Genomic DNA, 27,175 nt, shown 5'->3' on the forward strand with positions numbered 1-27,175 from the left:
TCAGTGGTGGAATCTTTTCTGCTCCCTCGGTTTGAAAAGCCTCTCGTGGTAGTGGCGTCTTTTCAGAGTAAAGCATGTGTGTGCGGGCGCTCCGTATGCGTGCGTCCGCGTGCCGCCATGTTTATCGTACCGCTAACAGTTTATGGCAGCTGCTTTCTCTGGCACTATAAACTAAAGCTTTTATATCCATTTACTGCAGATAATGCAATCAGCTCGAGTCGCAGGAAGAGTGAAAGAAGCTCCAGGCACTTCTGACCTCAGAGCCTCTGCTTTGGGTTTGTTCCACAGTGAAGACAAAGAAAAGTCCAGCCTCAGCGTCTGTAGCATTATATTTATGTACATCCACCACGAGGCTTTCAAAGGAGCAGCAACGAGCTGAACCACAGCAGAGTTTCTGTATGGGTGTGTTTGCAGCGTTTCATGGAAGTTTGTGAGAGACTCAACAACTCAGGGAATTTCTAAAAGTATGATACATTTCTATGCTATTTCTACAATCTTTGAAGGTTGCAAGGGACTGGAGCGACACACGTTCGCACACCGTGTCCAGTAAGCTAACATGCATTTTGTATGATGGAAATGTGTGAATGCAACGGAGAGACGTGGTAAATTCCACAAATAAAGGCCCCAACGAGGATTAAGCTAGAAAAATTAAACTATGATGCACTTTTTTTTTTCTTACGTTTTTGATAGAGAAAATATCTTCATAACAACTGAAGGTGTAAATAATTTAAGTTTCATGCTCAACTAATCTGGAACAAACTTCTAGGAAACTGCAAAACGGTCGAAACGCGGAGTTCCTTCAAATAAAGGCTAAAAACCCAGCTGCTTAGAGCTGCCTTTGATTCATAATAACTGGAACATTTATTAACATATTTGATGTGTATTTGCTTAATAATGTTGATAATGGATTTTGGGAAAATAATACTTATTGATGGTTCCATCATTGGTTTCTGTCTTGTGTTTAAAGCTCACAGAACTGCCTTGCTGTTGAAATGGGCTTAATTTGACTGTGGTATAAGATGGGACTATGTGCCTGGAAAATAAATGCTTCCTCTCCTTTAATCTAATTTCTGGCGATATTCTTGGTGTTCTGCTCATCGTCTCCTCCCACCTCTGGAGTTACGACCAATAGGGTCACTCCATTTTTTTCACCTCGTGACTCTAGCCTGTGATGCGGCTGTGTCCGTACATGGTAAAAGCATCGTGGGCAGGTGGTGTTGTTGGGGGAGGCTCATTAGCCAGTGCTCAGGGCATAGCTGTGTCATGATTTTCTTCGTGCTGTAGAAGGCTCTTCAAAATTTGCTGCAATCAGGCCGTGCTCCGAGAGCTCAGCGGGTCTTCATCCATGTAACAGGATGTCTTGCATACGGCCTCTGATCTGCTCACACTGTGCGGTGCTAACAAATGCCTCATTGTGAGCAAACCTCCATGTGAGGTGTGTCGGCTGAAGAACGAAGATGCTGACCAGTCAGCACAGCTGAACCTTTTCTGTTCATCCTTCTACTGGTGACGTTTTTAAAGCCTTAAAATTGATTTTAAAAAAAATCTTCTTTGTAATCCACCCAAAGAAACAAAAACTTGGATACGAGTACTGTTTGAAAAGCAATAGCATTTTATTTCCTTGTTTACCTGCTGTTGTGAACAGATGTGAGGCCTCACATTGTTTCACATCAGTTTGCTCCCATCTTTATTTCCATCTTTACAATGCAGTCTATGCTAATTGTAATTTTTTTTCTGTGCTCGTTTATAGTTATTTATCAATTAATACATGTGATTGTTATTTATTTATTTGTTATATCTAGTCATTTTGAATTTATCAAAGTTTTACAAACTTTGTATTTGTTACCTGAGATGGAGTGTCTTTCAACAAATAAGCAATTTCCCCTTGAGGATCAATGAAGTATATTCTATTCTATTCTATTCTATTCTATTCTATTTCCCTCTGTCACATTTTCCAAGCTTCCTTTGCTGCAGATGAAACTGGAACTGGAAGAGTTGCACAAAAATAAAATACATGAGACAACATCACATGAACTGAATTTCCTTTGGCCATGTAATTGCAAAATATGACTATTTGAAAAAAAAAATGCATTAGTAGAAACACGGCAGTTTAAACAAAAAGTTTTAGGGTGTTTTTTTATTGGTATCAAAAGTATTAAATTTCACATTAACCAATGAATTATTTTTTTAATCACACAAGTTGCATGATCAGCAACCAGCTGTCACTGCTAGTGCAAACTACCAATTCTCAATCATCATTGAGGATTGATGACACGGCACGTTTTTTAATGACTTAAAGCATGAACTTACCAACGTGTGATTTTAGTTGTGTTTATTTGATAGAAACACCAAAATTGTGAGGATTTTTCATATTAGCAGAATAGTGACAAAGTTTTGTGTCCATTTGTAATGGAAATACAGCTAACGTGTAAAAGATCTTAAGTGAAAACAGACCAGCCACCATATTGGCATTAATCAAGTAACAGGCTTGAAGTTAATGTGGAGGGTTAGTAGATGTTGGCAGAACGGATGATGTTGTAATCAGCAGTCAGCTCCGCCTCTGCATGTTTTCATGGTGGGACACACACACACACACACACACACACACACACACAACTCTGTCTCCTCCATTTAAACCATTATTTATTGCAAGAGAACCCAATGTTAACATTCTTAGAGGATTATTTTAGCGAGCTTCCTTCCTCTCTTCAACCTGATGTTCATTTTTCTGGCATAAAAGGGTTCAGTAGTTCATAGAATTGCTCATTCTAGATTCAGACATTACACACATCTTAAAGTTGTTTTTGTATTATTATATTTCTTTGTTTTTTTTTCAATGCCAAGACATGCTCACACATTTGTCATAATGCAATTAAGCACTGACACAACTCTGATGCCTGTTCTGAAAAGAACTGCAGTCATTGTAACAATAAGGAGAAGTCACTAAAAAAAAAACTATTTCAGAAAATAACAACAGAACAAGTCACACAGGAAGTGTATTCAACCACATACTGTAGGTGAATACATAGGAAATATGAAATGTGATAGTTTTGGGAGTTAGTGAGAAGTTAGCTGTTTTCTCATTTCACTTTTTCTGTCTGTTTTTCAAACCTACTGAATCTCCTAGGAAGAACGGCAGAAAGATGAAATTCTTCAAGAATTAAAAAAAATATATATATATATTTTTTTGCAAATCTGATGTTTCTTTACTGCTCTTCTCATCAGAAAAGTGTGCCCAGGTGCTGTCACATTGGCACCGACTGATGATGTAGGTATGTGTTGGCTGCATGAAGACTGGAAGCAGTTTGAGGCAAATTAGTGACAATAGTCCACAGGGACTTCTGCTGTGCAGAAACGTCCAATGATCTGGTCTTCTAATGTGTCAGCAGAGTTTACAGATGTCGCAGAGTGTGCGTTCGCTGCGTGTGTTCGGAAAGCATTTTGAGTGAATTCATGGCGTCATGAGTAATCGGTAATCAACCCAGTGATCAGAGTTCTGGGGTCCGGTTCTGACAGCCTCGGTGCTGCTGGTGAAACATGCCGTCTCTGGGACATTCTGTCTTCTCTTGGTGACTCATTTCTTTTCTCTGTCTTCTCCGCCCTCACCTTGCCTTCTCTTGCTCCTCCCTCCACCCCCCTTGGCTCCACTAAGCCCCGCCCACTCTTTCTAGCAGCGCTCCCACCGAGACGCACAATAAGGGAAAGCTATTTCAGTCGGATTCCATCCAGAAGCTGTGTATTGTTTTCTCCCCACTCAACAGAAACAGCAGAACTATAATTACTCTGATCCTCCCACCCTCGTGTGTGTGACCAGGAATAGTTGTATGTGGAGCTGCTGGGTGGATGGTGGGAAAGTGATACGGCCACTCAGTTACTGAGTTGACATCCTGTAAGAATGCCTGATCATTGCTGTTCACTTGGCTGTCGTTAGCTTAGGCTTATCTGAAAGACTCTTTTAACTTGACCATTTCTTTCTCTCCAATGTGGAAGAATTCTGCCGCCGATGTGGGCTGAGGCATTTCACCTCCGCAGCAAGTGGCGCATTTGGTGTATTTCAGTCCTGGATCATAGTAACACAGTGTTCTCTGTCACATCGCCAAGTGCGCTCCCCTGTACCTTTCCCTCTGCCAGGGCTGGCAAGGTGAGCTGCAGCTCTCTCTGGCCATCTGCTGGGGCTCGGACCACCCTGAGACAATAACAGGCGGCAGGAGGAGGAGGACGGCTGTGGGTGGAGGAAGGATACACAAATATATCTGCTCATAATTATAGACCAACACCTCACGCTGAGGCACAATGAAAGCAGCATTGAGCTCTGAACTTGACTCAGCTTTCGGTTTCTAATTACAGGCCTTGTTTATTTATAATAGCTCGTCACTCGGCTGAGCACCGAAAGGATGAGTTTAGTCTTAGTGTTTTCTAATTCAGCGAATCTCGTTTGAGTGGTGATTTGATCCTGCCTTACTGTACCTTCACTCTGCAATCTCTGGGATTACAGATGAGACCTTACAGGACTTTGATCAGTTTCAAATGGAGGATGTGTAACTTATAAATATAAAAATACAGCTCTGGATAAAATGAAGAGACCGCTGCACTGAACCCCATTGAAAACCTCATGGTTATTCCACCAAATATTGATGTCTGATCTCTTCCTGAGTTAAAACATTATTGTTGTTTCTAAATGAATATGAACTTGTTCTCTTTGCATTATTTGAGGCCTGGAAGCACTGCATCTTTTTTGTTATTTTGACTCTTTCTCATTTTCTGCAAATATTAAATTTTTGCTTGGAATTTCAGAGACATATTGTCAGTAGTTCATAGAAGAAATGAACAATGTTCATTTTACTCAACAACATGTACCTTTAAAAACAAAAATCTGAGAAACTGTTCATTTTAAGTTGTCTCTTAATTTTTTCCAGAGATGTATATTAATTTTTTTTTTTTTTTTTTGCATATTTAATAAAATTATCATTATGTCATGACAGTAAGACATAATCGCAAAAAAAAAAAATCAGGCCCTCTGCCTTCTCCCAGCCTTCACTCAGTTAGAAACAACCAATCAGAGGGTGAGGATAATCTTGTTCCTCTCAATCACTCTTGTCTCATCCTCTCCCCCTTTGCTCTTTGCTAAGCTACAGCTGGTTCACCACAACATAGCCTGCTACCAATGCTAAGACTAGTTAGCATGGCCACCGATAACAGCAGATAAAGGTTTTTTTTCAACACTAAGTTGTTTTTCCAGCGTACAAGAGGTTGATTGACAGCGCTAAGCCCCTCCTCCTGGCTCTGATTGGCTGTTTGAAGAGGCGCGGTGCATTTTTGCAGCTGGCAAAAGCAGCACTGTGAGGAGGTGGAGGAGCTTAATTTTTTTTCAGCGTATTTGCCTCATGAGATCTATGAGCTATGCCGTGAGATCCAGTGTAATAACTTGTCATATAGGACTAACAACAAGTTGCAGCTCAAACCCAAACTAGAAGCAAACTTGACTTTGTGCTAAAAATGTGAACTCTTGAGACTCCTGTCTCAAGATGGCAACAGTTCTAATAAATATGGAAAAAAAGGAAAGGTTACATGCTGCAGCTTTAAATCCAGGAAATGCCATGTTTGATACTTTTTTTCTTGTGTAAGTAGAAGACAACAAACTTCAATTTAAGCTTTTGCACTGTAAAACTAGCTGGTCTGTAAATCACTGGTAGAACTTTCTCTGAGAAAGTAAAGACCCTCTATCCACATGTTTATTCCTGATGCTGAATAACTAACAATATTCTAAAAGGAAAGATTTTTCTAGACACTGCTGCTTGCTTGATTCACTATAAAAACACAATAGAATATCAACATAAAGTAGCAAAGTTTAATGTAATGTAAATGTGTACTTTTCAAGGGTATCTGCTCATAAACCATTTGGTCCAAAGGGAGTCTGGGACGAGACGTATTGATGAGCTCCACAAGCCTCTTCAGCTGTAGCAGCTGCTCTGATCTGATGACTCACTTCAGTTATTTGTAGCTGGAATTTCATGCTTTTGGTTATGATCCATTATGTTTCTGATTAGATGGGAATCAATGAGGGATTTCATTCTGATAGACCATTAAATCAAGGGATTTCCCCCCATAACAATGTATTTATGCCTCCTCTACTTCACCCTGACATCACCCACAAACAAGAAAGTAAGAAACGTCGTTAGCTTGAGGAAGGGACTAATCCATGACCAAGATGCAGCGTTTCTCCTTTATTCGATTGGGAACCAAGGTGTCAGATATGGAGGAGCTGCTGGAGCTTCTAATGCACGCTGGAGTTCAAAGAATGAAATGAAAGCACCAACAGAACTACATCATCTGCCAATAAGAATGGGATCATAAGGTGTTTTCCTTCGCTATGCCGTGAGATCCAGTGTAATAACTTGTCATATAGGACTAACAACAAGTTGCAGCTCAAACCCAAACTAGAAGCAAACTTGACTTTGTGCTAAAAATGTGAACTCAGGTCGTTCGGACAGATGGTTGGTCGGTTAGGGAGTCAGGCGGTTGGTCAGATTGTTGGGCGGTCGGTCAGTCGATTAAAGAGACTGTCTGATTAAACCTCCAAAAATGGAAAATTCCAATGAAGTGAGCTCTCAGTTATTTCCTGTACTCCATTTTTTTTAAGTGTTCTGAACTGTATACTTATTTTATCTTCTGCGAGGTGAAAGGTTTTGTTAATATGCTGATGTAAACCATATAATGAGACATCACCCGCAGCGGGTCCTTTACTCAACAGTAAGAACAGTATACAACCTCAGAACCTGGTGTTTCAGTTAAACTGCAGGATTTTGCATCAACACTTGGAGTTGGTGCTTACTAAACACTGGCTCCACTTGACACTTTGACCCTTTTTCTTTACCTGTAATCAATATGAAGGACATGTCTGGTTGTTGCGAGCACTGCATTTTTAAAAACCTGATCCCTGTCTTATAAAAGGAAGAGACATAGGTAGCGCATAGTTACAAATCTTTTTCTATGTTCTGTTTTCTATTTTTCTACAGAAAAATAGAGAAACATTTCTATCCAAACCCAAAGAAAATTAAAAGCAAATTCAATTTTTTTTTTCAGTTTCTCAAAAGCTAAGTAAAAACCAGAAAGCATAATACTCCGTCACACCTTTGTGTTTCTACCTTTTTATTTAGCTTTAGTAAATAATGCTGCTGCATTTCCTACCAATGTGATCACCAGCCAAGCCTTGCTGCCACAGATGGTTTTCACATGTAGAAAATTTCTTCAGCAGGTTCCTTTCAACTCAGAGACTCCACATATTATTGCTACTCTGTCACAACAGTAACCAAAGAACAACCTTAGTCCTGCTACATTATGCAGAAGCTCCGTCTGCGCTGTGGATGATGACTTGACTGAATCATATCCAGCCTGACCTACTTTGTGACTCAGTCAAGGCAAGATCTTTTTTTTTTTTTTTTAGAAACATTCATACACAGAGTTATTTAAAGTGCTTTAAGGGCAACATAAACACCTGATGTATGAAATATTCAAACAAGCCATCACCTGAGACGCATACAAAGAAGTGACATAAAATGTCAATTTAAAGCAAATAAAAAGCTAAAGGATGACAGAAGTGACAAAGCGGTCCTCTGCCTGCATGGGGAAGGTGCAGTAAGCAGTAATGTTTTCAGTCCTGATTTGAAATAACCAGCAGTTTCTGTCATGACTCATGCTTTCCCTTATTTACTTCCTTCCCTAGGAATAGTGTGAAGGGAACTCTTATGACCTGAGGGGTCTGCACAGTTCAGAGCCAAAGTGTACTTAGGCCCAAGCAATCAGGACTTCAAAGAATATTACCAACATTTGATCAGTGCTATGATTTAAAGACTGGTGAGTTGGATCTATGTTTCAGGTGTTGGTAAGGGCGACAAGCTGACTCATTCTTTACCTACCCATAAAGATACCATTATAATAACCCATCAGACTGAACATACAACCTCACCAGTTTTTTTGTGTCTCATTCTGATAAGAAATTATTTATTCTAGAAATGCTTGTAAGGTGGTTCTAAGTGGATTTAATGAAAGAACTTACTGACATCCTTGCTTTGCAGCTCTTAGAAACATCAGTGTTTGAGTTCTAATGTCTAACCTCACATTTATGGGATCAAACACAATGACTTTTTGTTTCTCTGCCTTAAACTGGTTGGATTGCTGAGCCATCCACATATTGTTTGGACCCACTGACTGTCATGTTCTGGACAGGCAAGATCTGAAACAGAAAACACCCAAGACTCTCCATTCGCATCATTTCCACTGGAGGTGTGTCGTCCAGCATTCCACATAGCTTCATCGTGTGTCGTGGGCTCCACGTTTTGTTTCTATGTTGATATTGAGTAAGGTTTGTTTTGTAAGGGAAGATGCTGCATTTGGTAACGAGATGATCCAAGTTTCTCCCTTCATTTCACCCGAGTTTTACTTTATTAGCCCACAATGAAAGCTCCATCTATTCCTGATCAGGGTGATGTGTATGTCATCTGGTTTTCTAGATTTAGTTTGCTTATTTATGTATTGATTTTCTTGGAAGGGTTGCATTTGTAGCAGTGGCAACCATGAACAGTTTTGGCTCCTGATTAGATTTGTGCGATTTCAGCTTCCTGCACAGCAGAGAAAATAAACCAGCGCAGCAGTAATAATTCTTGCTGCCCACTGCTTGGCAAAAAGAAAAAAAAAAAGTGCCATCCCATCCCAGAATGCACCATGACTGCTTTATGTAAGAGGCTGTTCTGTTCTATTCTTAGCTCCACCTCAGTGAGAAAGTAACAGCGCTGGCTGCCTGAGAGTCCAAAGCACAGAGATCTGATGAGGTGGGAACCATCGGCCTCGCACGCAGGGACATGGCCAGGATGGCGTGCCCATTTATGGCGCTTGGAGGAAGTAGAGGTGTATAGGTGGGCGTGCGAGGGAGGGGGGATTTATGCTTCACTGTACAACAGGAACAGAAAATATATATAGCTCTGCTTTACAGTCCTAAAAATAGCGTGTCACACTCATATTTTGCCTCGTTTGTCTTCTGACCTGTAAACTGTCTCAGACTGCCACAGAAAACAGGACAGACTTCATCCATTGTCTCACCCCAGCTGCTGTCCCTCCGCCCCTAGCCCCCCCACACACACACACACTGCCCGTCCTCATCCTTTAGTCTCCAACCGTCCACATTTTTCTTAATGGACGTCCAATCCTATTAGAATTAGGTTCCCATAAAGCTCTGCAGAGACGTGGGGATGTGTGCCGCAGCAGCACGCAGCCCTCGCATGGCGCAGGTTAGCGAGCATGCAGTGGCGAAGTTTTCTAGGGAGATGCAAGCTTTGTGGCGTAAACGGTGAAATGCAAGAGCTTCGTATGAAGATCGTGCTGCCCGAGATGTAAAGGAATAAAGAAATGTTATTACTCTCCACGCTTTGTAACGATGGAACGACACAAGTGGAGAGACTAGACTGTCTGTAGGCACTGCTGGCTGAAAATCCCTCATCGGCCGGAACGACCAAGTCATGACATAAACCCTGTGGGTGTGTCATGCTTGGTGTGTAAAAACAGTGAGGTGTAGTCAGTTTACACTGATGGATGCTGCAGGGCTGTTTCAGTGTGTTCTGTATGGACACATGCACCATAAGCCTGCAGGATTTTCCTCTATTTGTATGTTATGAATGATATCAAACCATACCAACTTTATTTATAAAGCACTTTAAAACAACCACAGCTGATACAAAGTGCTGTACATTAAAACACAACATAACAATAAAAAAATAAAAACGCTTACAGTTTAAAAACAAACATACAATTTAAAACTAGATCCCGCTGGAGTTGAAAGCCAAGTAAAATAGATGGGTTTTAAGACGAGCTTTAAAAGTGGACAGTGAAGGGGCCTAAGAGGATTAGTCAAAATTCAACTGAGTTTCCATGATTGGTCAGTAAACAATGAAATGCAGGAAAAGTTAAAGTGATTGGTCAGATTTGCGAGAAACGTTTGCTGACTGGTGAGAATTGCAAGTCCACCTAAAATTTGTGAGCGATGAGGGAATTTGCGTTAATAGTTGCAATCACAAACTTCCTGGAGGGACTGGATGATGTTACAGATGTTCTGCCCAGGTTCTTCTTACACATCTGGATCTCCCTGGTTAAATATAGAAAACATAAAAAATATTTAAAAATATTTTTTTTCTTAAAAATTGAGAAAAAAAAAGAAAGGAAAAGAAAATAGTGTCACAAGCAGTTACCAAACTGCTTGTGACACTATTGAACTTCACTTCACAATGAGAGTGAGTGAAGTTCATCATAGATATATTTGACGTGATTTACATTACCAGCACATTCCAGGGGATTCCTTCTGTTTATTAAGGTCGGATGGTTGAATTATGCAATACTGGAGAATGCAAACATTGCCAGTAGCGTTTTGAGTGAAATTCTCCACGGTGCCATATGTTTGCCTGGAAGTTGTTTAAATGTTCCTTTCGAGTATTCTAAGTATTCCCGCGTCTTGGAGCAGGAAAGCTGTTTGCCATCTCCTCAGATCAGCATTTCCTGTTTTTCTCCAGTTCCACGACTTAATATCAGCACTTTGTGTTTAGTAACATTGGTTCTGTTTACACTGCTGCTCTGTTGTTGCACATGTTTACATTGAGGCAGAAAGAATCTTTATACAAATCAGAATATTTAATGGTCTGTTCTCTCATTACTTCTGTATAGTTGATGTTGGATAGTGTTAGTTGAAGTGAAGTCACATTTAAAGGTTTTAAGATGTCATTCTTTTGAAAAAAAATGTGTCTGGCTAATTATGCTGTGCATTAAATATCCATCAATAAATAAAAATATGGTAAAAAAAAAAAAAAAAAAAATTTCCAGTGACTTTATCACTTCGTAAAAATACCTTATATATTTCATTTCCACACAGACTAGATTTGTTCATTTTTGGTAACAATGATGGTTTTCTGCTTACAGCCCTGAAAAATGAAAACATTTTTAATTTGGGTCTAATAGAAAGTATGTTTAATACTTGTATAAAGGTGGTTATTTTCAAAAAGTGCTTTTAGTCTGACAGAAAAGCCTCACTGGATCATTATTCTAACGTATTAAATATGACTGTTCTGTCTAAAATCTAAAAAAGGGAACACTGCTTCAGAATGTCGCTCTCACTTATATACTGGATAGTTTTCCCAAAAGCGGCAACTGACATTAAACACTGAATAACAACCAGTTTATTGCTGCTGAAGTTCAGCCTTAACTCTCTCTCTCTAGGTTTTGATGTTTAAATCTCTGTCTCTATGCACATGCTGGGGTTTTCTCTGGGTGCTTTGATTTTCTTTCCAAGTTGAAAATATCAAATCTATGTTCTTATTTTTTAGTAATTTATTATGTTGTTTGGCCGTGCACCAGCCCTTTTTACTACAAGACTCTGCAATGTGGCTGAAAATATGAGCCATAAACTGAGTTTCTATCAACCATATATTAGTGCAATTTGCCATTCCAAAAGTAAATTTGCTCAATTGAAACATGGCAATTTAGAAAAAAAAAGTTTTTCCATGAACAATTCTGACCCTATACACTAGGTCTAGGATAAGGTGTTTTTGGGGGGGGGTTTCATCCGTAGCGAAATTAGTTTATTTTTTCAAAACTGCAATGGAAACACTTTGTTTGCATCACACGACTCACATGGTCAACAACTAAATGTTGCCACTGGCACAAACCGCAGAGAAGAAGATGACAGGAAGTAGTTTTAGGACCATGCACTCATGTTTTTTATGACTTATTACATGAACAGGCTTACTTTAGTTGCTTCTTATTTTAATGAAAACTGCACAGTTGTAAATTTGTTGGGGGGGGGGGGTTAACATTAGCAGAATATTGACAAAGTTTTGTTTGCATTTGTAATGGAAACGCAGACAGTGAAGTTGCTTCAGCGTTTCGTCTGTTGTTTGCTCTACTTAACTCTGCCTCTATGTCGGCCCTCAGGGATCAGGTTCAATTGAATTGAACTGAATTGAATTGAGGCACTTTAGCCATCCAGGACCAGATTAGTAAGGTTACCAGTGCAGCCCCTTAATTACAGTGCAGTGCTGCTCGCTCCCCCTCCCACGCTTCACACCTACTAACAAACTCAGCTCTGAATCTCTCTTGGTGACTCAGAGGCATCAACACAGTAGATCATATTCAGCCTAATAGATGCGTCTTCTGTAGGACTTCTTCTCTGTCCAGTGACCTCAAAGAATTGCTTGTTTGTGGTTTGTTTCCATCAGACATCCCCATATACCAACAGGAAGCCACATATTTCTGATATTATCAATCGATCAAGTTTATTTGTATAGCACATTTCAGCAACAAGGCAGTTCATGAACAACGATGCATGCAAAATCCTCAAAAACATTACCGTTACTTCCTGTTTTGATCAACTAACAGCTTTAATAATAAAAACATTTAGAACTCACAGTTTTTTTAACCAATTAATTTACAGTAACCCTGTGATTAATCAGATTGAAATTAAATTGTAACAGTTTCAGAGCCCTACTGTCCATTTTTAAACACACAGATTGAAATTAAAACTTTGACAGAAGTGCACCAGTGTTTCAGTTTTCATGCATAATCTCACAAACCACGAGTAAAACTCTTATCTGAAATATTAAAGAATTAAATACTGCTCCAAAAATGGTTATTATTATCACTTAACAAACTCATGTTAGTTCAGTTTGGTGTATTTTCATTAATTCATTGAGTACAATCTGTGGCCACCGTTTCATTGATGCAAACAATGTGCTAATGAAGTTAAATAATGTTTTTGCAGTTATTTATGTTTCATAACCTTTTAACAGTGAATCAGTTTAAATATATAATGCTTGTCTGAGCAGCCGTGAGAGTTTTCTCTCGTTTACATTGCCGTCCCAGTGAAATTCTTTTCATAGCATGACTCAGACTGGTCCTAAGTCTGAGGGGGCGGAGCCTTTTTAAGAAACAATTTCCTTTCCAGAGAAAAGCTTACAACTGCTTCCTGTTTGTGGACTGAAACAAAGCCAGCAGGGCCGAGCGAGCTCTGGCATGGTTGGAAAACGATTACCATTGTTCACACTGTAACAGAGACGCACGGAGCCAGCGGTTCCAGTCCCAACAAGCTGCAGGGCTAGCTGCAGCTTGTCAGGGTAGCATGTGGTGCCGAGACCCTCGGGGGGGGGCTGAGAGACTCCTGGATGATGATTCCATGCTCCTCATTCCACCTCTGCCTTGAAACAAAGAGCCTTTATTCAGAGAACAACCTTAGATCAAAAAACAAATCAGTAATTCTTCTGTTAGCTGTGAGCAATACTCGGAGAAGACTCGTTCTAAAACCAGGATGGGAGGAACTCTAGTCATGAACTTATAAAAGAAAAATGCTGCTTTTAAAGAAGTCATGCTAACATGATTAGGTCTAAAGGTCAGTCATAGAGTATATGCCCAGAGCTACTCATTAAGGGATCAATGGCATCACACATTGAAAATATATTTATGGTACTTCCAGCAGTCAGCATGCAGATGATGTTTTTTTTGAAGGAGCGTAATGTGGTGTGCTCTGAACTGGAGGCCAAGGTGATCACAGAGACTTCCCAGCACCATGTTCTGGTTTACTATGGGAGGGGTTAGTAAACCCCTGAGCAAACCTCTTTCTACTTTTATCATGGCAGCATTGATGTAGATTTTAGGGCAAACTGTCTCGCTTTCAAGACCAAGAAATCCAATTTTCTGTTTATCTTCCACTTTGTCCACTTAGCATGAACTGCATCGTCTGGATGGATTATCCAAACTTTTAACAGGTTTCCTTCCAGGGCTGTCCTCCAGTCAGCTCCATCTGTTTTACCATAAACTGTGATCAGCTTTTCTTTATAGCTCTGCACTTCTGATACAGATACCACGGGTCTCTCTGCTGCTTTTCCGAATAATCCTTTGTATATTTAGGAGGACAGTAATGACTCAGTAGGTTTGCAGTTGCTCCATCCTCTCTCTTCAGACGATGGATTGAACAGACAACTATGTCATGTTCAGAGCTTGGGATGTTGTTTCAGAGCTAAACTCTGGTTTTTAAAGGGGCAGTGATACGTAAAATCAACTCTTTTTTTTAGCTTTAAATCATGTTAATACTATTTCCTCATCAAAAGCATATCCAGAGTGTTGCTTTGATTCTTTCATGCATGTTTCACAAATCCTTTAATCTCTCCTGGCAACCATTCATCTGTGCAAAATGCTTGGTAGAAACCAATCGACGCCTTCGAGGACAAAACTCCTCTCGGCTCTGCAGTTTTCAAGCTTTTGAGTCTCTTGCCTCCCACTGAGCTCCTTCAGACTAGCCAGTAGCAATTAGCAAACACCTGGTGGAACTGCGCATCTGCTGAGCTCATTATAGGAGCTACTTCTCCATACAACGCTGGTAAAAACGATGTTAAGTTCTGTGATGACATCCTGAAGGCGGAGCTTCAGATAGAACAGGGTTTTTTAAAGAGATAGAGGCCAAAGGTAGGAAACTACAAAGCCAAGTTTATTATTAGTCATGTTTGATGTACATCTAGAATTTCTACAACGGGAGGTACATAGTTACTTGATTGTGCTACAAACTGATTCTAGGTGGCTGGAAAACACACTTTACTGCCCCTTCAACCTTCATAGAACAGCTGGATTAGTTGACTTCTATTGATTAATTGATTTCCAATTGATTTTACTAAGAGGTATCAGAATAAAGATGCTTCAGCACGAGTGTAGACAACTTTCTTTTACTTGTAAAGAAAACTTTTTAATCTTCCTTCTTGTTCGTCTTACTCTAAGGCCGTGTTGTTGTCTTAGACGGAGCATTCTTTCTGTGAAGGGCATTTGGGTTCAGAGTCTGGCGTTAAGTTTGGTGCCAAACCACATCATTCTTTCATCAGAACAAACTTAAGTGATGGCAGGAAGAAGAAAATGGAGAAGTAGAGGAAACCAAGGCATCTTGGTTTCTGTTGCCATGTGATCCGTTTACCACGACACTTAGTGTGGCCGAGTTGCCGCCAACACTTTCTGCTGTCACACCTCACAAATTATCACGCTGGCCAAGAGGACAAAACAGCTCTCTGATTTTCGGCCTGAAATTCATCCCTCAAAGAATCTGAAGGGGTTTCTGGGTCCGCTCAAAGTGGAGACGCTCAGAGACCACTTGTGAGGTAAGATGAACTGCAGAAGAGCATAATCCTTGTGTCTGTAAACACGCTGAACAGAAACACAAAGCGGGATTGTTTTACACACATTAAAGTTTGAGTGCCAGACTGCCGTCCCGCTGTGGGCTCCTTTCAGCAGGAGAAAGTCAGATCCAGCCTGTTGTGGCATGTCAGGCGTTCTGCACACACACGGAGAAAAAGGAAGGAAGAGGCAGCGCTATTCTCCCGTGCCTGAAGGCTTTACAGGTGAAATGTTGCTGAACCGCGTGGACTGTCCTGAGGGGATTGTGAACACAACAGATTGACTGTGTACTGTCATCGGAACACATCAAAGCCTGTACTGCAAAACGGGATTAGTGGCCTAGAAAGTAACTTAAGGATTAGCTTTTCAGAGTCATGAAGGTGTTTTAGTCATCGCCCAGGCTGGGATCAGGACGGAGATCCACAATGATGGCGATGGAAATCTGCCCTTGCCGCTGCCGTCAGATTGATCAACTCTAACCTCACTGTTCTGCACTGAAAGATTGTTGTTGTTGTTGTTGTTGATTCGGTTGTTGTATGTTTTTTTCATGTGTGTAACTGCTGACTGTGCAGAAAATAGTCTTCAGGGCAATGAAGTTTAACTGAATTGAACCGAAACAAGAATAATACATGTTAAAGTGAGATTGGATTGATGAGGGACTTGTGATGCTGAGGGTTTTATGTCTGATCAGCGTAGGAGCTGATCGTTCCAACACAGGTCAGAGTCCTGGCATCTGAAGAAACTCTCCTGAAAAAAAACATTATGCCAGACACTATTTCTGTCATGGGAGAATAGTGTGTGTGGTGGAGGTGTGTGTAAATAATTTGGCGTTCAACAACAAAGAAGATGCTTGGAGATCCAATATTAATATCTGTGTCAGTCCCGATATTGAAGAATAAATTCTAGATCATAAGGATCATCATCTCGATCCATAAGGGCAGTTCTATTCAGTGTAGTTCTACGCTTTGGGCTCTGAGCAACATCATGCTTTATTATTTATTTCGCATTATATTTAGAATTCCTAAGTTTACTTTCTGGACTATTTGAAAGACGGTTTTCTGCAGTTTGTTTTTACACGTTTGACCAACTCAGCTTGTTGTTTTGGTCAGTTTCACTTTCTTGCTGTTCTTCTCCTAATTGCACTGACTGAACAAATGAACTTTGACAAGAAAACACATAGAGTATTAAGATTGTCACGTCGATGCTTGGAGATGTTATCAGTGTTTTATGTCAGTATTGTCTTAACTGGACCGTACTCAGATCTCACTTTTCTTTGGTAAATTTCTCTCTCTTTGTGTTTCTCTGCTGCCTTCCAGACTTCAGCGATCAGCTCTTGGAGGTGGTGGGCCTGGAGGGGGCAATAGAAATGGGGCAGATCTACACTGGGCTGAAGAGCGCGGGACGCAGACTGGCTCAGTGCGCCAACGTCACCATCAGGTCAGATGCCGCCGCCGTCCTGCCCCCAAACTGAAAGCCGTGCTCCTTCCAGCGCTCGGCTTCAGCCCGTCTCTGTCACTACCTATTCTTTGTGTTCCAGTTCAACCACACAGAACATAAAATACATACCTCCCCTGTACACGCAGAGTAAAAAAACACCATGCATTCCTTTTGAGGGTTTGTGTGTGTTCATGTCTAAACAGTAACATCCTTCTAGCTGATGAATTATATATCGTAGCTGACTGCTTTACAAAGCAAGCAGTGGGGACTTTGGGCAGACAGGCTGAGGAAGAATCTGTGTTCAGTTTTTAGTTCTGACGTCTGCAAATAGAATGGAAACTGCTGGTTACCCATTAGCTATAGTACCAATGGCAACCAGCGGAGTGCATGGTAATCACTGGCTATCAATGACCTGTATTGAAGTAGTCATGGATAATTAATGAGGAGAGGAGGGACCGTGTGTTTCTAGCAGACAACAGATGCTGTTTCCATCAGCAGAGGTTATTCTTCCTGCCGGGAGTTCTCGGTAAAAGGCGTTGTTGTTATTTGTGTGGGTTCTGGTGAACGACAAGTCAATTATGGTCTGTATTGAACTCGTTTCAAGTAAAGTCAAAATAAGAAGTTGCTTTAAGTTAAAAAAAATTTGTAACTTTTAAAGTAATTCAACGCAAAAAAATTAAGTTTTCATCACTAAACCAAAATATTGCACTTGTTAGAGTGCAGTCCTTCAGACTAGCCAGCAGCAACAGCTTCTCCTAATTAGTAGTCTGTCGTGGATGCTAAGTGTAGTTAGCATGGCCACTGATGACAGTGGATAATTGGAGGGTTTGTCTCTGATTGGTTACTTGTGATCAGGAGCGGTGCGATAGCAGCACTGAGAGGAGGCAGAGGAACTTGATCTTGTCACAGATTATCTGTCTCATATTATACTGTCACAACACGCTGACGGTTTTAACAAATATGTAAAAAACAATTTTTTTTATAAAAGTTACTGTACATGCTGCAGCATGATGGCGTTTCATGCAGAGACAGCAGGTTGATGGACAGGTTTTCTCTGTCTTTAACAACAAACTAACAATTAACAAAACTTTAACAAACAATTAAAAGTTGACTGAAAGCAATTCTCATTGTTTCATAATATTCATACGTAAAGTTTCTGATAAGGAGTTCAGAGTGGAGGAAGCAACACTGACCTACTTCAGATGCGTATCCACTGTGTGTCAGCTAATGTAACAAAGAGAGGACATTGGTGAGGACATTGGTGAGGACATTGGTTAGGACAGCGGTCTGTGTTATAGTGGATCTGAATCTGAGGGACCTGGACTCTTGTTCAGTTTCCTAGACCAGAATTAAAAGCGTATTCATCCCAGCCGTTCTCCCACAGCGTGTTTCTTCAGTCACTGAGGCATGCACAAAAGTCTTAAAGCAACTTTGGCTGTGTGTGTGTGTGCGTGTGTGTGTGTGCGTGCGTGTGTGTGTGTGTGTGTGTGTGTGTGTGTGTGTGTGTGTGAACAGTGGGTTTGAGGAGTTTAAAGTGTGGGGGCCTGTCTGGGATCTGCTCCCGTGGGAACAAAGAGAGCAGTGTCTGACCCTGACACTGGGACAGAGTTAACAGTCGTCCCTCTGGCCTCAGACATGTGTGATATCTGACCTTCACGACCTTCGCTCACCTTTGCCAATCTCTGCTCCCCACACCAACTCCTCACCTGCCATCCCTCTGCTGTCTGTTTCAGGACTTCTCGGCGGCTGCCCATGCAGATCGATGGGGAGCCCTGGATGCAGCCTCCCTGCACGGTGAGAGGATCCATTTGTTTCCTCCAAAACCCTTTCATTCATAAATTCCAACCGCCCTGACCACCGCAGGTAGCCCCTTATCACTATTTACCAGTATTTAGTCAAATGGTTCAAAGGGCTTCTCTCAGCTATCTGTTTTACCACATCAAAAATATCAAAGAGAATACAGAGAGGCATCAAAACGCATCCGTATTAAGCAGTCAAACATGTTAGGAACACATTAGCAATGTAAACACATTATTAGTTGGATTCAGGTAAAGACTTTGACTAAACATTTTCTTGCAGCTCTGATTCTGTCATTGTCCTGATTGAACAACGATAGTCTGAACCTGAGTGCCAGCCCCCATCAGGCCGTCCACCAGCATTTCTCTTTCTTTAACTTTGACAAGTTACCATGTCGCTGCAGATCAGACTCTCACTGCATTGTCTTCCAGACATTTAGAGGTCAACGATCTGAATTTCCTTCCACTTCACAGTTGTGCGCTACATTGTGCCAGTCTCTCACATAAAACCTCAAATAAAATGCATTGGAATTTTGGGGATGTAATGGACAAAAGGCATCAGGTTGAAGGAGTATGAATGAAGAATGGGGCCGTAGAGGTCAGACCTTTCAGTTAACATAGCAAGCTAATATAGCAAGCTAGCGGAGACAGTTAACATGGTAAGCTAAGCTTGGCTCTTTCATTCTGCCCGTGCCAGGCTTTGACCTCCAACAATGTCATTCCTTCAAATCTCACAGCACATTATTCGTCTCACAAGGGGAAGTCAGTTAATTGTCACTGTGCAGCAAAGCCTCTCTCATCGTTTTTTGGGGTGGGTGGGGGCTGCTGTAAAATTCTAATAAAAGATGACTGTCAGTCTAGCAAGCTTGTCAAGCATAGTTCAAGCTACATTTATAAAGCAGATTCCATCTTTTTTCTTTCTTTCTTTTCTCTCTCAGGTCATCATCACGCACAAAAACCAGGTCCCCATGTTGATGGGCCCTCCTCAGAAGACCACCTTCTTCACCTTCAAGAAACGCAACTTCAGCCGCGAGTAGGGCTCAAACACCCCGGCTCAGAAACACACACACACTTAAACGTTGCAACTTCCTGCTGCCAAACAACAGCCGAGTTGCTGCCAAGTTGAAATTCATTTTTGCTCCTGAAGTTGCGCGGCCTATAGACATTTTATTCTCGGAACGTACAGAGGTGACAACGGACAGAACGGGCAGAACTCCGTCACCCTGGAGTCCACAAACATCCTTTCCCTCAGCCACTTGAAAACCCAAGTCGCACATCAGTACGACCCGGCCAGCTGAGTTCTGCTGCTCGGTCCAGACGGTCACAGAGGCAGGTCACATGTCCATCCAAAACACTACGACTGGGAAGGGGGAGCATCCAGGTGAACAGAGTGAGATCCTGGTCCTGGTTGAAGAACCCGTATGAATAATGAAACAACGGCTGCTTGTAAGAGCGCTCGTCTCCAGGTCTCCCCACAGACTCTCATCACGCCACAGCAAAGGAAAAGCCTCATTCATTATTCACTGACTGCGCTTGCAGATTGATGGCGTCGTGGTGTAACAGTGGCCCGAAAACGACGGAAGCATGCAGGGATTTAGTATCTGTAGTATCGCTGTCCTACAAAAAGAAAAACCCCTTAGAGCACTTTCCCTGGCTGTGTGGACGACCCAGCGGAGGCTCCCGGCACGGAAAACTTCCACTACTGCTGCGATATCAGTCTGAACTGAAATTAGATCATAGAGACAATGTGGTTCAGTCTTGCTTTCCGTTAGAAAAGTGATGCATGTGCTGTAACACTAAATTCCTGATTTCAAGACAACACACATTTCCAGTGACGTCAAAAGCCCTGAGGGCAGCTGAAGCGCGGGCCACTTCTGACTTTTATTGTTCTAGTTCAACATCGACAGGTCAAACAAACTTGTGTGTCTATTGCAGGGAGGGTCTCCGTCACTAGCTGCGTTTCCATTGCAAATGTGAAAAAATTTTTTGTCACTATTAGGTTAATGATGGAGAAAACAAAATGGCAGTTGAGTTCTTTCCATTAAATAAGAAACGCAATTAAGATTACATGTGAATAAGTTTGTTCACGTGATAAGTTGTTAAAAAAACACGCCACGCCATCATCCTTCAACTACTTCCTGCCATCTTCTTCTTTGTGGTTTTCATGAACCGCAACATCCTGTTGCTTGCAGTTTTGCAAAATACACTAATTTCAAGACGGCCAAAGAAAAAAAAACACCTCATTCATCCTAACGGTAAAACTATTTATCCAAAAACAAGAGTTTTGTTTTTTTTTTTCAAAGTTGGCGTGTTTCTATTAAGCGAGTTTATTTTTGAAATGCCAAATTATGCGGTCAATGGAAATGCAGCTATTGAGACTCGACCCTTAGTAGTTGAGTCAAACTTTGAGGGAGTGCTGCCAAAACCTTCACCAAGGTCCATCAGGAGTTAATGCCAGAAAAAAGAAAAATGCTTGAAATGAAAAACGTAGTAATATTAAAGCTTGGTTTGGTGTTTATAGCAAATGTATACTGTCCCGACAAAGTATATTAGAAGAGTATGTGCAGATAGAATATGTATATTTCTGGAAAGTAGGCCTAGCCCACATATACTGTAAATGTACACATGAATGTCTTTTAATATATTGTTGAAATGTGGCAAATTTTGGCTCAGATCACCGTTCCACTGCTGCAGTCGCTCTCCAAAAGCACTTTTCCAGTCCGTCTAATCAGATCACATGATATAATCATGATGCAAAGAAAGTTCACTCGAGCTAAACTCTAAAAGTTTACCATACCAAAACGCATTTTTTGCCAGGTTCTAAAATGATTCAAATCTAACCTCGAGTCTGGAAAAACACACACCAGGTTCCACACTGTGGCTATTTATTAAATAAAGATGAAGCTAAAATGGTAACGATGTGCATAAAAAACTAAAAACTTAGCAGTAACTGAGGAGGCGAAGTAGCAGTAAGGCAGCTGCCAAGCTCTCCAGAAGTGGAGGTCTTAGCAAATTTACACCAGATGGACAGAGAAACAGCTAAATGAAAGCGAAGGACCTACATGTTAGATCACACTGTCACCAGTTTGCATGGTGAATGCTAAAGTTTGTGACAGGACAGATATACAGAGACTCAACAAGTATGGCTTTCACCGAAGGGATGCAGAGAGAAAGAGTCACACCCGAATGAACCACAAAACTGACCATGAACTCCACAGCCAGAGGTCAGGTCTTCTGTCTGACAGCAGAAGTTTGAAACTGCTTCATCAACCAAACAACGACTCCAAAACAACAGCAAATCCACAAAATAATGCCTGCATAGAGTCAAAGTTGCAATGGTCTAGTAGTTGAAGTCCAGACCTCAATGAAATTCTGGGAGATTTCAAGTCAGTCAGGAAATTCGAGGTATTTAATCCAGTGATTCTTGAGAATAGGGACAAAATGGGTTTTAATTTTCTCATAATTTTTTTTTTGTTATTTCTCAACCTTGTGTATGCAAATATGACAAATAATGTTTTGGAAATGTAAAGATGCTGAGGTGCAGGCTCCCAGTTGCAACATTTTTTTAAAATTACATTTTTAATCGACCTGACCTAGAATGTTGTCATCACCATCTGACAAAAATAAATAAAAAATAATTTTTAATGACCCTATTAGAGATATTTTTACTCATTTTACAGACCAATGTTTTTCAAGAAACAAAATAAATATTATTTAAAACAAAAGTCCATCTGACGAAGTTGACACTGCATGATGGAGTTGACACAGAACTGAAGGTGGTGACAAACTAGTGAGTAAAATGAAAAACTTCATGCATGTGAAGTAATGCAATTTATATAAAATACATTAAAATTAATTAATTGCACATTTAAGTGAGATTTGACAACAATTTCACTGAAAGAGTCAGAAAAACTGATGGAGTTAACATCTGACGGAGTTGACAAAAAGCCAAACTACCTTAATTTATATGATGTTATTCTGAAGGAGGCCATATTGTAGCTCATCAGGTCCATGAAATCTTTACAATATACCAAAATTAAGCTTTTATTTCACAAAATTTCATCAAAGTTTTGTAAATTGTCAGTTATGGTGCTGACACATCATGGTTGTGACAAACAACTTAGGAATAAAAAGAAGAAAAAACTAAAGAATAACTTAAGCTAACCAGAGCTAACTAGCCCTCCTAGCAAAGGAAGAGAAAGGAAGTGGTCATGGGGTCCTCAGAAGTTCTGGTGCCCCCCAATAATGCCTGATTTTTTTTTTACATTCTTTTCATTTCTGACGGTGTTGACAAAAACTAGGGACACATTTCAATGGAGTTGAAAAATATAATAATGCGTTTTAATTCAATTTATTTATACCTTTATAATTATTTAAATGAATACTTATACTTAATTGTCATAATATATAATTTTAGCATTTCTTTAATTATTTTAAACTATTATAATGTATTGAGTTTTTCTCCTGAACAAGGGCTTTGACAGGCATCACCCACCGACCATAATGTTTAAAATAAAAAAAATATTCAGCAAATACCTGGAAAATATACATTGTTGTGCTCACATGATCCAGGTTAGTTTAGTCAGATATTTGAAAAAATTATATTTTGTGTACATTTTATTCAAATTTTGTGCTTTATCCATAGGACCTGTTTTGTCCCTATTCTCAAGAATCACTGAATCCTGAAGTTTCCTTTTTTTTACAGTTTTAGCTTCATTTTTGTTAAATAAACAATAATGTGGAAGTCGTGAGTATATTTAATATTTTTGAGGTTCAATTGAAACCATTGTGGACTCAACATGGACAAACAGCACTGGGTACCCTATTTTTGCTAAATAGCTTATCTAGCTACTTTACATAGCTAAATGTATGCTAGCTATTAGCCTTCCACTGCTCTGTTTGCAATGAGGATTTACTTTCTTCATTGCAACTACTTAGGAAACTACTCCTGATGAAATTGTGAACACAACATCACTTAAAAAATATGAATGAACCCTTTAATCTGCCATGACATTCACATGATGTGAATTAGATGATGTGGAAAAGTGTGCTGCTGCAGGGCAGAGGGAGACCGAGATGTTCTGACGGTCCAAACTGAGCTCCACTGTAGGGTTGGGCGTTCGATGCCGTCACACCCTGACTCCCTTTAACAGCCACTGAGTCCATGCTCACGCCAGGTGCCATGGAAACCAGTCGCAGGCGTCACTTCGGCTTCGTTTAGGAATCTGGGATGATGTTCATCTGTCAGATACATCCATCTTAGCGCCCGGCTTCGATGCTGAAATGTTCCAGTATAATAAGAGCATGTACAGAAAAGGAGCCTGGGTGCCAGCTGGACTCAGTGGTTAAAGAGTGCATGTTTACAGTAACTGTACATTTACTGAGCGAATGGTTTTAGATGCCTATATTACAGAGTGTACATATTTGTTTATAATATTTTATCAGAAGTTAATTAAATCACTGCATGCCTGCTGAGACAAAGAGTGAACAAATCAGAGTGCGTGGATCCAACTGATCAGACATATCTCCATTTCTGCCCTGGGTTTATTTGTTGTGCTTTCCTTTTTTTTGTTCTAGCGTGGAGGATGGGTCCGAACAGAAAAAGGAGGGTGCGAACAAAAAGCCTGCAGGTTAGGCCAGTGGGCAGGCAACATAGACGTCCGCGCGAAGGCCGACTGGATGATTCTCCCGTGCATGTCACGACTCATATCTGTTTCTGTCCATTGTAGCAATCAATTGCCTTAACAAATAAACTGACCCACTCTGTGCTAATGGTCTTTCACAGTCACGTTGATCCGAACAAATGACGAGTAGATGAGGATACCTCATTTGATATCAAATGAGGTATGGGTACCTGCATGGTTCGTTGTGTGGCATGCTAGCCCTTGTTTAGCGGACGAGGCTGTTCACCAGTGTGATGTAATCTGCTCTCATTAAACCGACTAAAGAATCAAACATGTTTGCTTTATCTGTGCCGCGGTCTTCCAGAGGCGGGTTATCTCTAAAGATAAACCTGCAGCTTCAATAGAGACGGAGCTCTACTCTGTCATAAGTGCTTAATGTTGACATTAGTCACAATCACAGGTTTCTGTGCATTCGTCATGCAGGTCACATTCATTCTTTCATTTCTCCAGTGCAGAATGAATATGCAACGTACATTTAGGATCAGGTTTTCTCTGATCCACAGAGTCAGAATTGCTCTACCTGCAGGTTCAAAACAGGTAGAGTGTGGTCAATAACTCCTTGACCACACTTTCTGTCACCTTTCTGGTGTAATTTTGGTTTGACATTTAAGCTTTCCTCTTGACAGAACCAGTTCTTGGTGCCCTGGCACCAACCCGGTTTTTGAGTGTAGCCTTAAAATGTTGAAAAGTTGGGCTTGGGACCGCTCCAGAAGCTCAATGCTGGCCCGCTTTGTCCCTTCCCAAAGCTAGCTTAGAACAGTTAACTGTGTCCAAGTCTCAGGTTAAAGGAAATGTGGGTGAGCTGTTCAGGAACATGGAAGCAACAATGAAGTCCAAAGGTCCACGCCTGCTGGAACACCAGCGTCACTGTCCACACAAAGAGAGTGACACTGGGAGGCTGTTCACCCAGAAAACAGCTCCTGCTCCAGAAGCAGCACCTTTAAGCATGGCTGGTGTTTTTATCCTCTCACACGGACAATGTGTGATACTTCATCCCACAAGGTGGATAGAATAATTGTAGAGGACTTGTTCCAAATTATTTATCTTTGCTATAAATAAGCAACGAGACGGTTAAAACATGGAGACAGTTAGGAGGCGGTTAGTTGTTTACGGCACACAAATTGGTGCATCACACACGACACAGCCAACTTTACCGACTGGATAAAATCTGATCCAGTTGTTTAAAACTTCAACAGAGTCCACGCCTCCAGCAAAGCTGTTTATACAAGGCTAGGCCAATACTTAGCCTGGTACAAACCGGCAAAAATCATTTTGCCTATGACAGGAAACAAAATTCAGTCAATTGTGCTAAAAACACGGCTCAAATATCAAGCCAGAATTAGGACAACATCGGTATGATGTATTCTGTTTTTTTCTTTTTTTGACAAAAAAACAATTAGAAGAAGAAAGGTAACGTTCTTTGTCATGTTCATCATGAAGGTGGTCTCATGCAGCAGTCATGGAGCCATTACTCACCGTGTAAAGGCAATTTTCCAGACACTAGTGTCACATCAGTTTTTTTTATTCTCATTTTACAGCAGAATAGCAAAAATTCATTATCACCAGTGCCCACCAATGGTGACATTTTTTGGTTTCATTATGACGACTGTGAAGGAGAGAAGGACCGACTGCAAGAACCCCATGTCCTGTATTCCCTGTAAAACGAACATAATGCCGCTGGAGAGTCTCAGCCTTTCATCCATTCTCTCAATTCTCCTTCACCATCCAAAAAGTTGTACATGCTTCATATGTGTGTGAAGCAGAAGGTGACAAATGCATATAGTTGACTGTGAGCCAGTATAACAGTATTGTAATAAAATGATTTTAATATTCAACTATTACAGGGCAGTAGGATAAATAACACCTTTAAGCAAAAAACTAAGAAACTTTATGACAGTTGCACATTGTTAGAGATGAAGATTTCCTCCTCTCCACGTCAAGACGATGGTAACAACTGGACCACAGCTCCGGTAGAATTTCAATCGGGCCAATCAGCGATCAAAGGCGATTTTCTGCACAGCAGTTAAAAAGTTATTTAAGATAAAAATAAAAAAAAGATTTTTTTTTTTTGGAAGACGGGGTTAATTTTTGTCAGTTAACATAACTCGACTGTTTGAAAAGAACAGGAGCTTCATTTTTGCTCTTAAGGCAAAAGAGTTAGCTTGTAACAGTTTACTTGGTCATGTTAGCTAAAGCTGTGTTTCCATTGGCCGTAAAATTGCGCAAATTAGAATCACAAAGATAAATTTGCTTCGTGGAAAAGCTTACTTTTTTTGATTAAATGTTTTTGGTGTAGGATCAGGTGGGTTTTCAGCTGTATAAAAATTTGTATATTTTGCAAAATTGCAATGAAAATACTTTTTACGCATCATATGAGTCACATGATAAACGACCAGATGTTGCTGGTGTCAGAAAAGACAAAGAAGACGACAGGAAGAAGCAGTGGATGATGGTGTGATGTGTTTTTAATTACTTACCGCGTGAACACACGTAATTTTTATATGTTTCTTATTTAATGGAAACAACGCAATTGCGAACTTGTGTTTTTTTGACATTAGTGGAGTTTCATACAGTTTTTTTTTTATTCTCCAGCTTCTGAGATAAACGGAAAGTAGTGAATCGGCTACAGTCAAGTTTGAGGGATGAAACTAATAATTTAAACTAAAATAAAGATAAACCCTCCACGGTATTTCTTTTATCTGATCAATTTGCATATTGTAAAATTAAAAAGGAAGAAATATGTGCACAGCGATAACAGTACAGCTCTGTAAAGTGGGTTAAAGCTGCACATTAACTGCTAGACCGCTCTCCCTCATGCTGTGTCATTTCAGTATAGATTTAGAGAGTGCTCCTAGTTCAGAGCGCTGTGATCCACAGGGAATCATTAGAGTGACACCAGGATCAACTAAGAGCTGCTGCTGCTGCTGCTTGTATGAGTGAAATCATCAGAACAATGGAACCAGAACCATACGCTTCATTTTAATTAGGAAGTCACCCTGCAGGTTCAGGGGAGACTGCTGTAAACAAAAGAGCATCACACGATCTGCTCCAGAAAAAGTGTGTCTGTGCAGC

At 40.6% G+C, this 27,175-nt stretch overlaps 1 protein-coding gene across 6 annotated transcripts in view; it reads left to right on the forward strand.

Annotated features, from left to right (window-relative positions):
• Nucleotides 1–24,374, forward strand: part of dgkg (diacylglycerol kinase, gamma) — a 114,853-nt gene extending 90,479 nt beyond the window's left edge. For all 6 annotated transcript variants that reach the window (XM_081598794.1, XM_081598805.1, XM_081598808.1 and 3 more), the window contains 4 exons: nt 16,503–16,623; nt 18,357–18,417; nt 19,358–19,452; nt 23,997–24,374. In XM_081598794.1, coding sequence (XP_081454920.1) covers nt 16,503–16,623; nt 18,357–18,417; nt 19,358–19,452; nt 23,997–24,054 — 335 coding nt within the window. In that variant the 3' untranslated portion in view covers nt 24,055–24,374. The remainder of the gene's footprint in view (nt 1–16,502; nt 16,624–18,356; nt 18,418–19,357; nt 19,453–23,996) is intronic.
• The last annotated feature ends 2,801 nt before the right edge of the window (nt 24,375–27,175 follow it).

The sequence above is a fragment of the Poecilia reticulata genome, chromosome 2 (genome assembly GCF_904066995.2).
Source record: "Poecilia reticulata chromosome 2, P_reticulata-male-v2, whole genome shotgun sequence".
In the NCBI taxonomy this organism is placed as follows: Eukaryota; Metazoa; Chordata; class Actinopteri; order Cyprinodontiformes; family Poeciliidae; genus Poecilia; species Poecilia reticulata.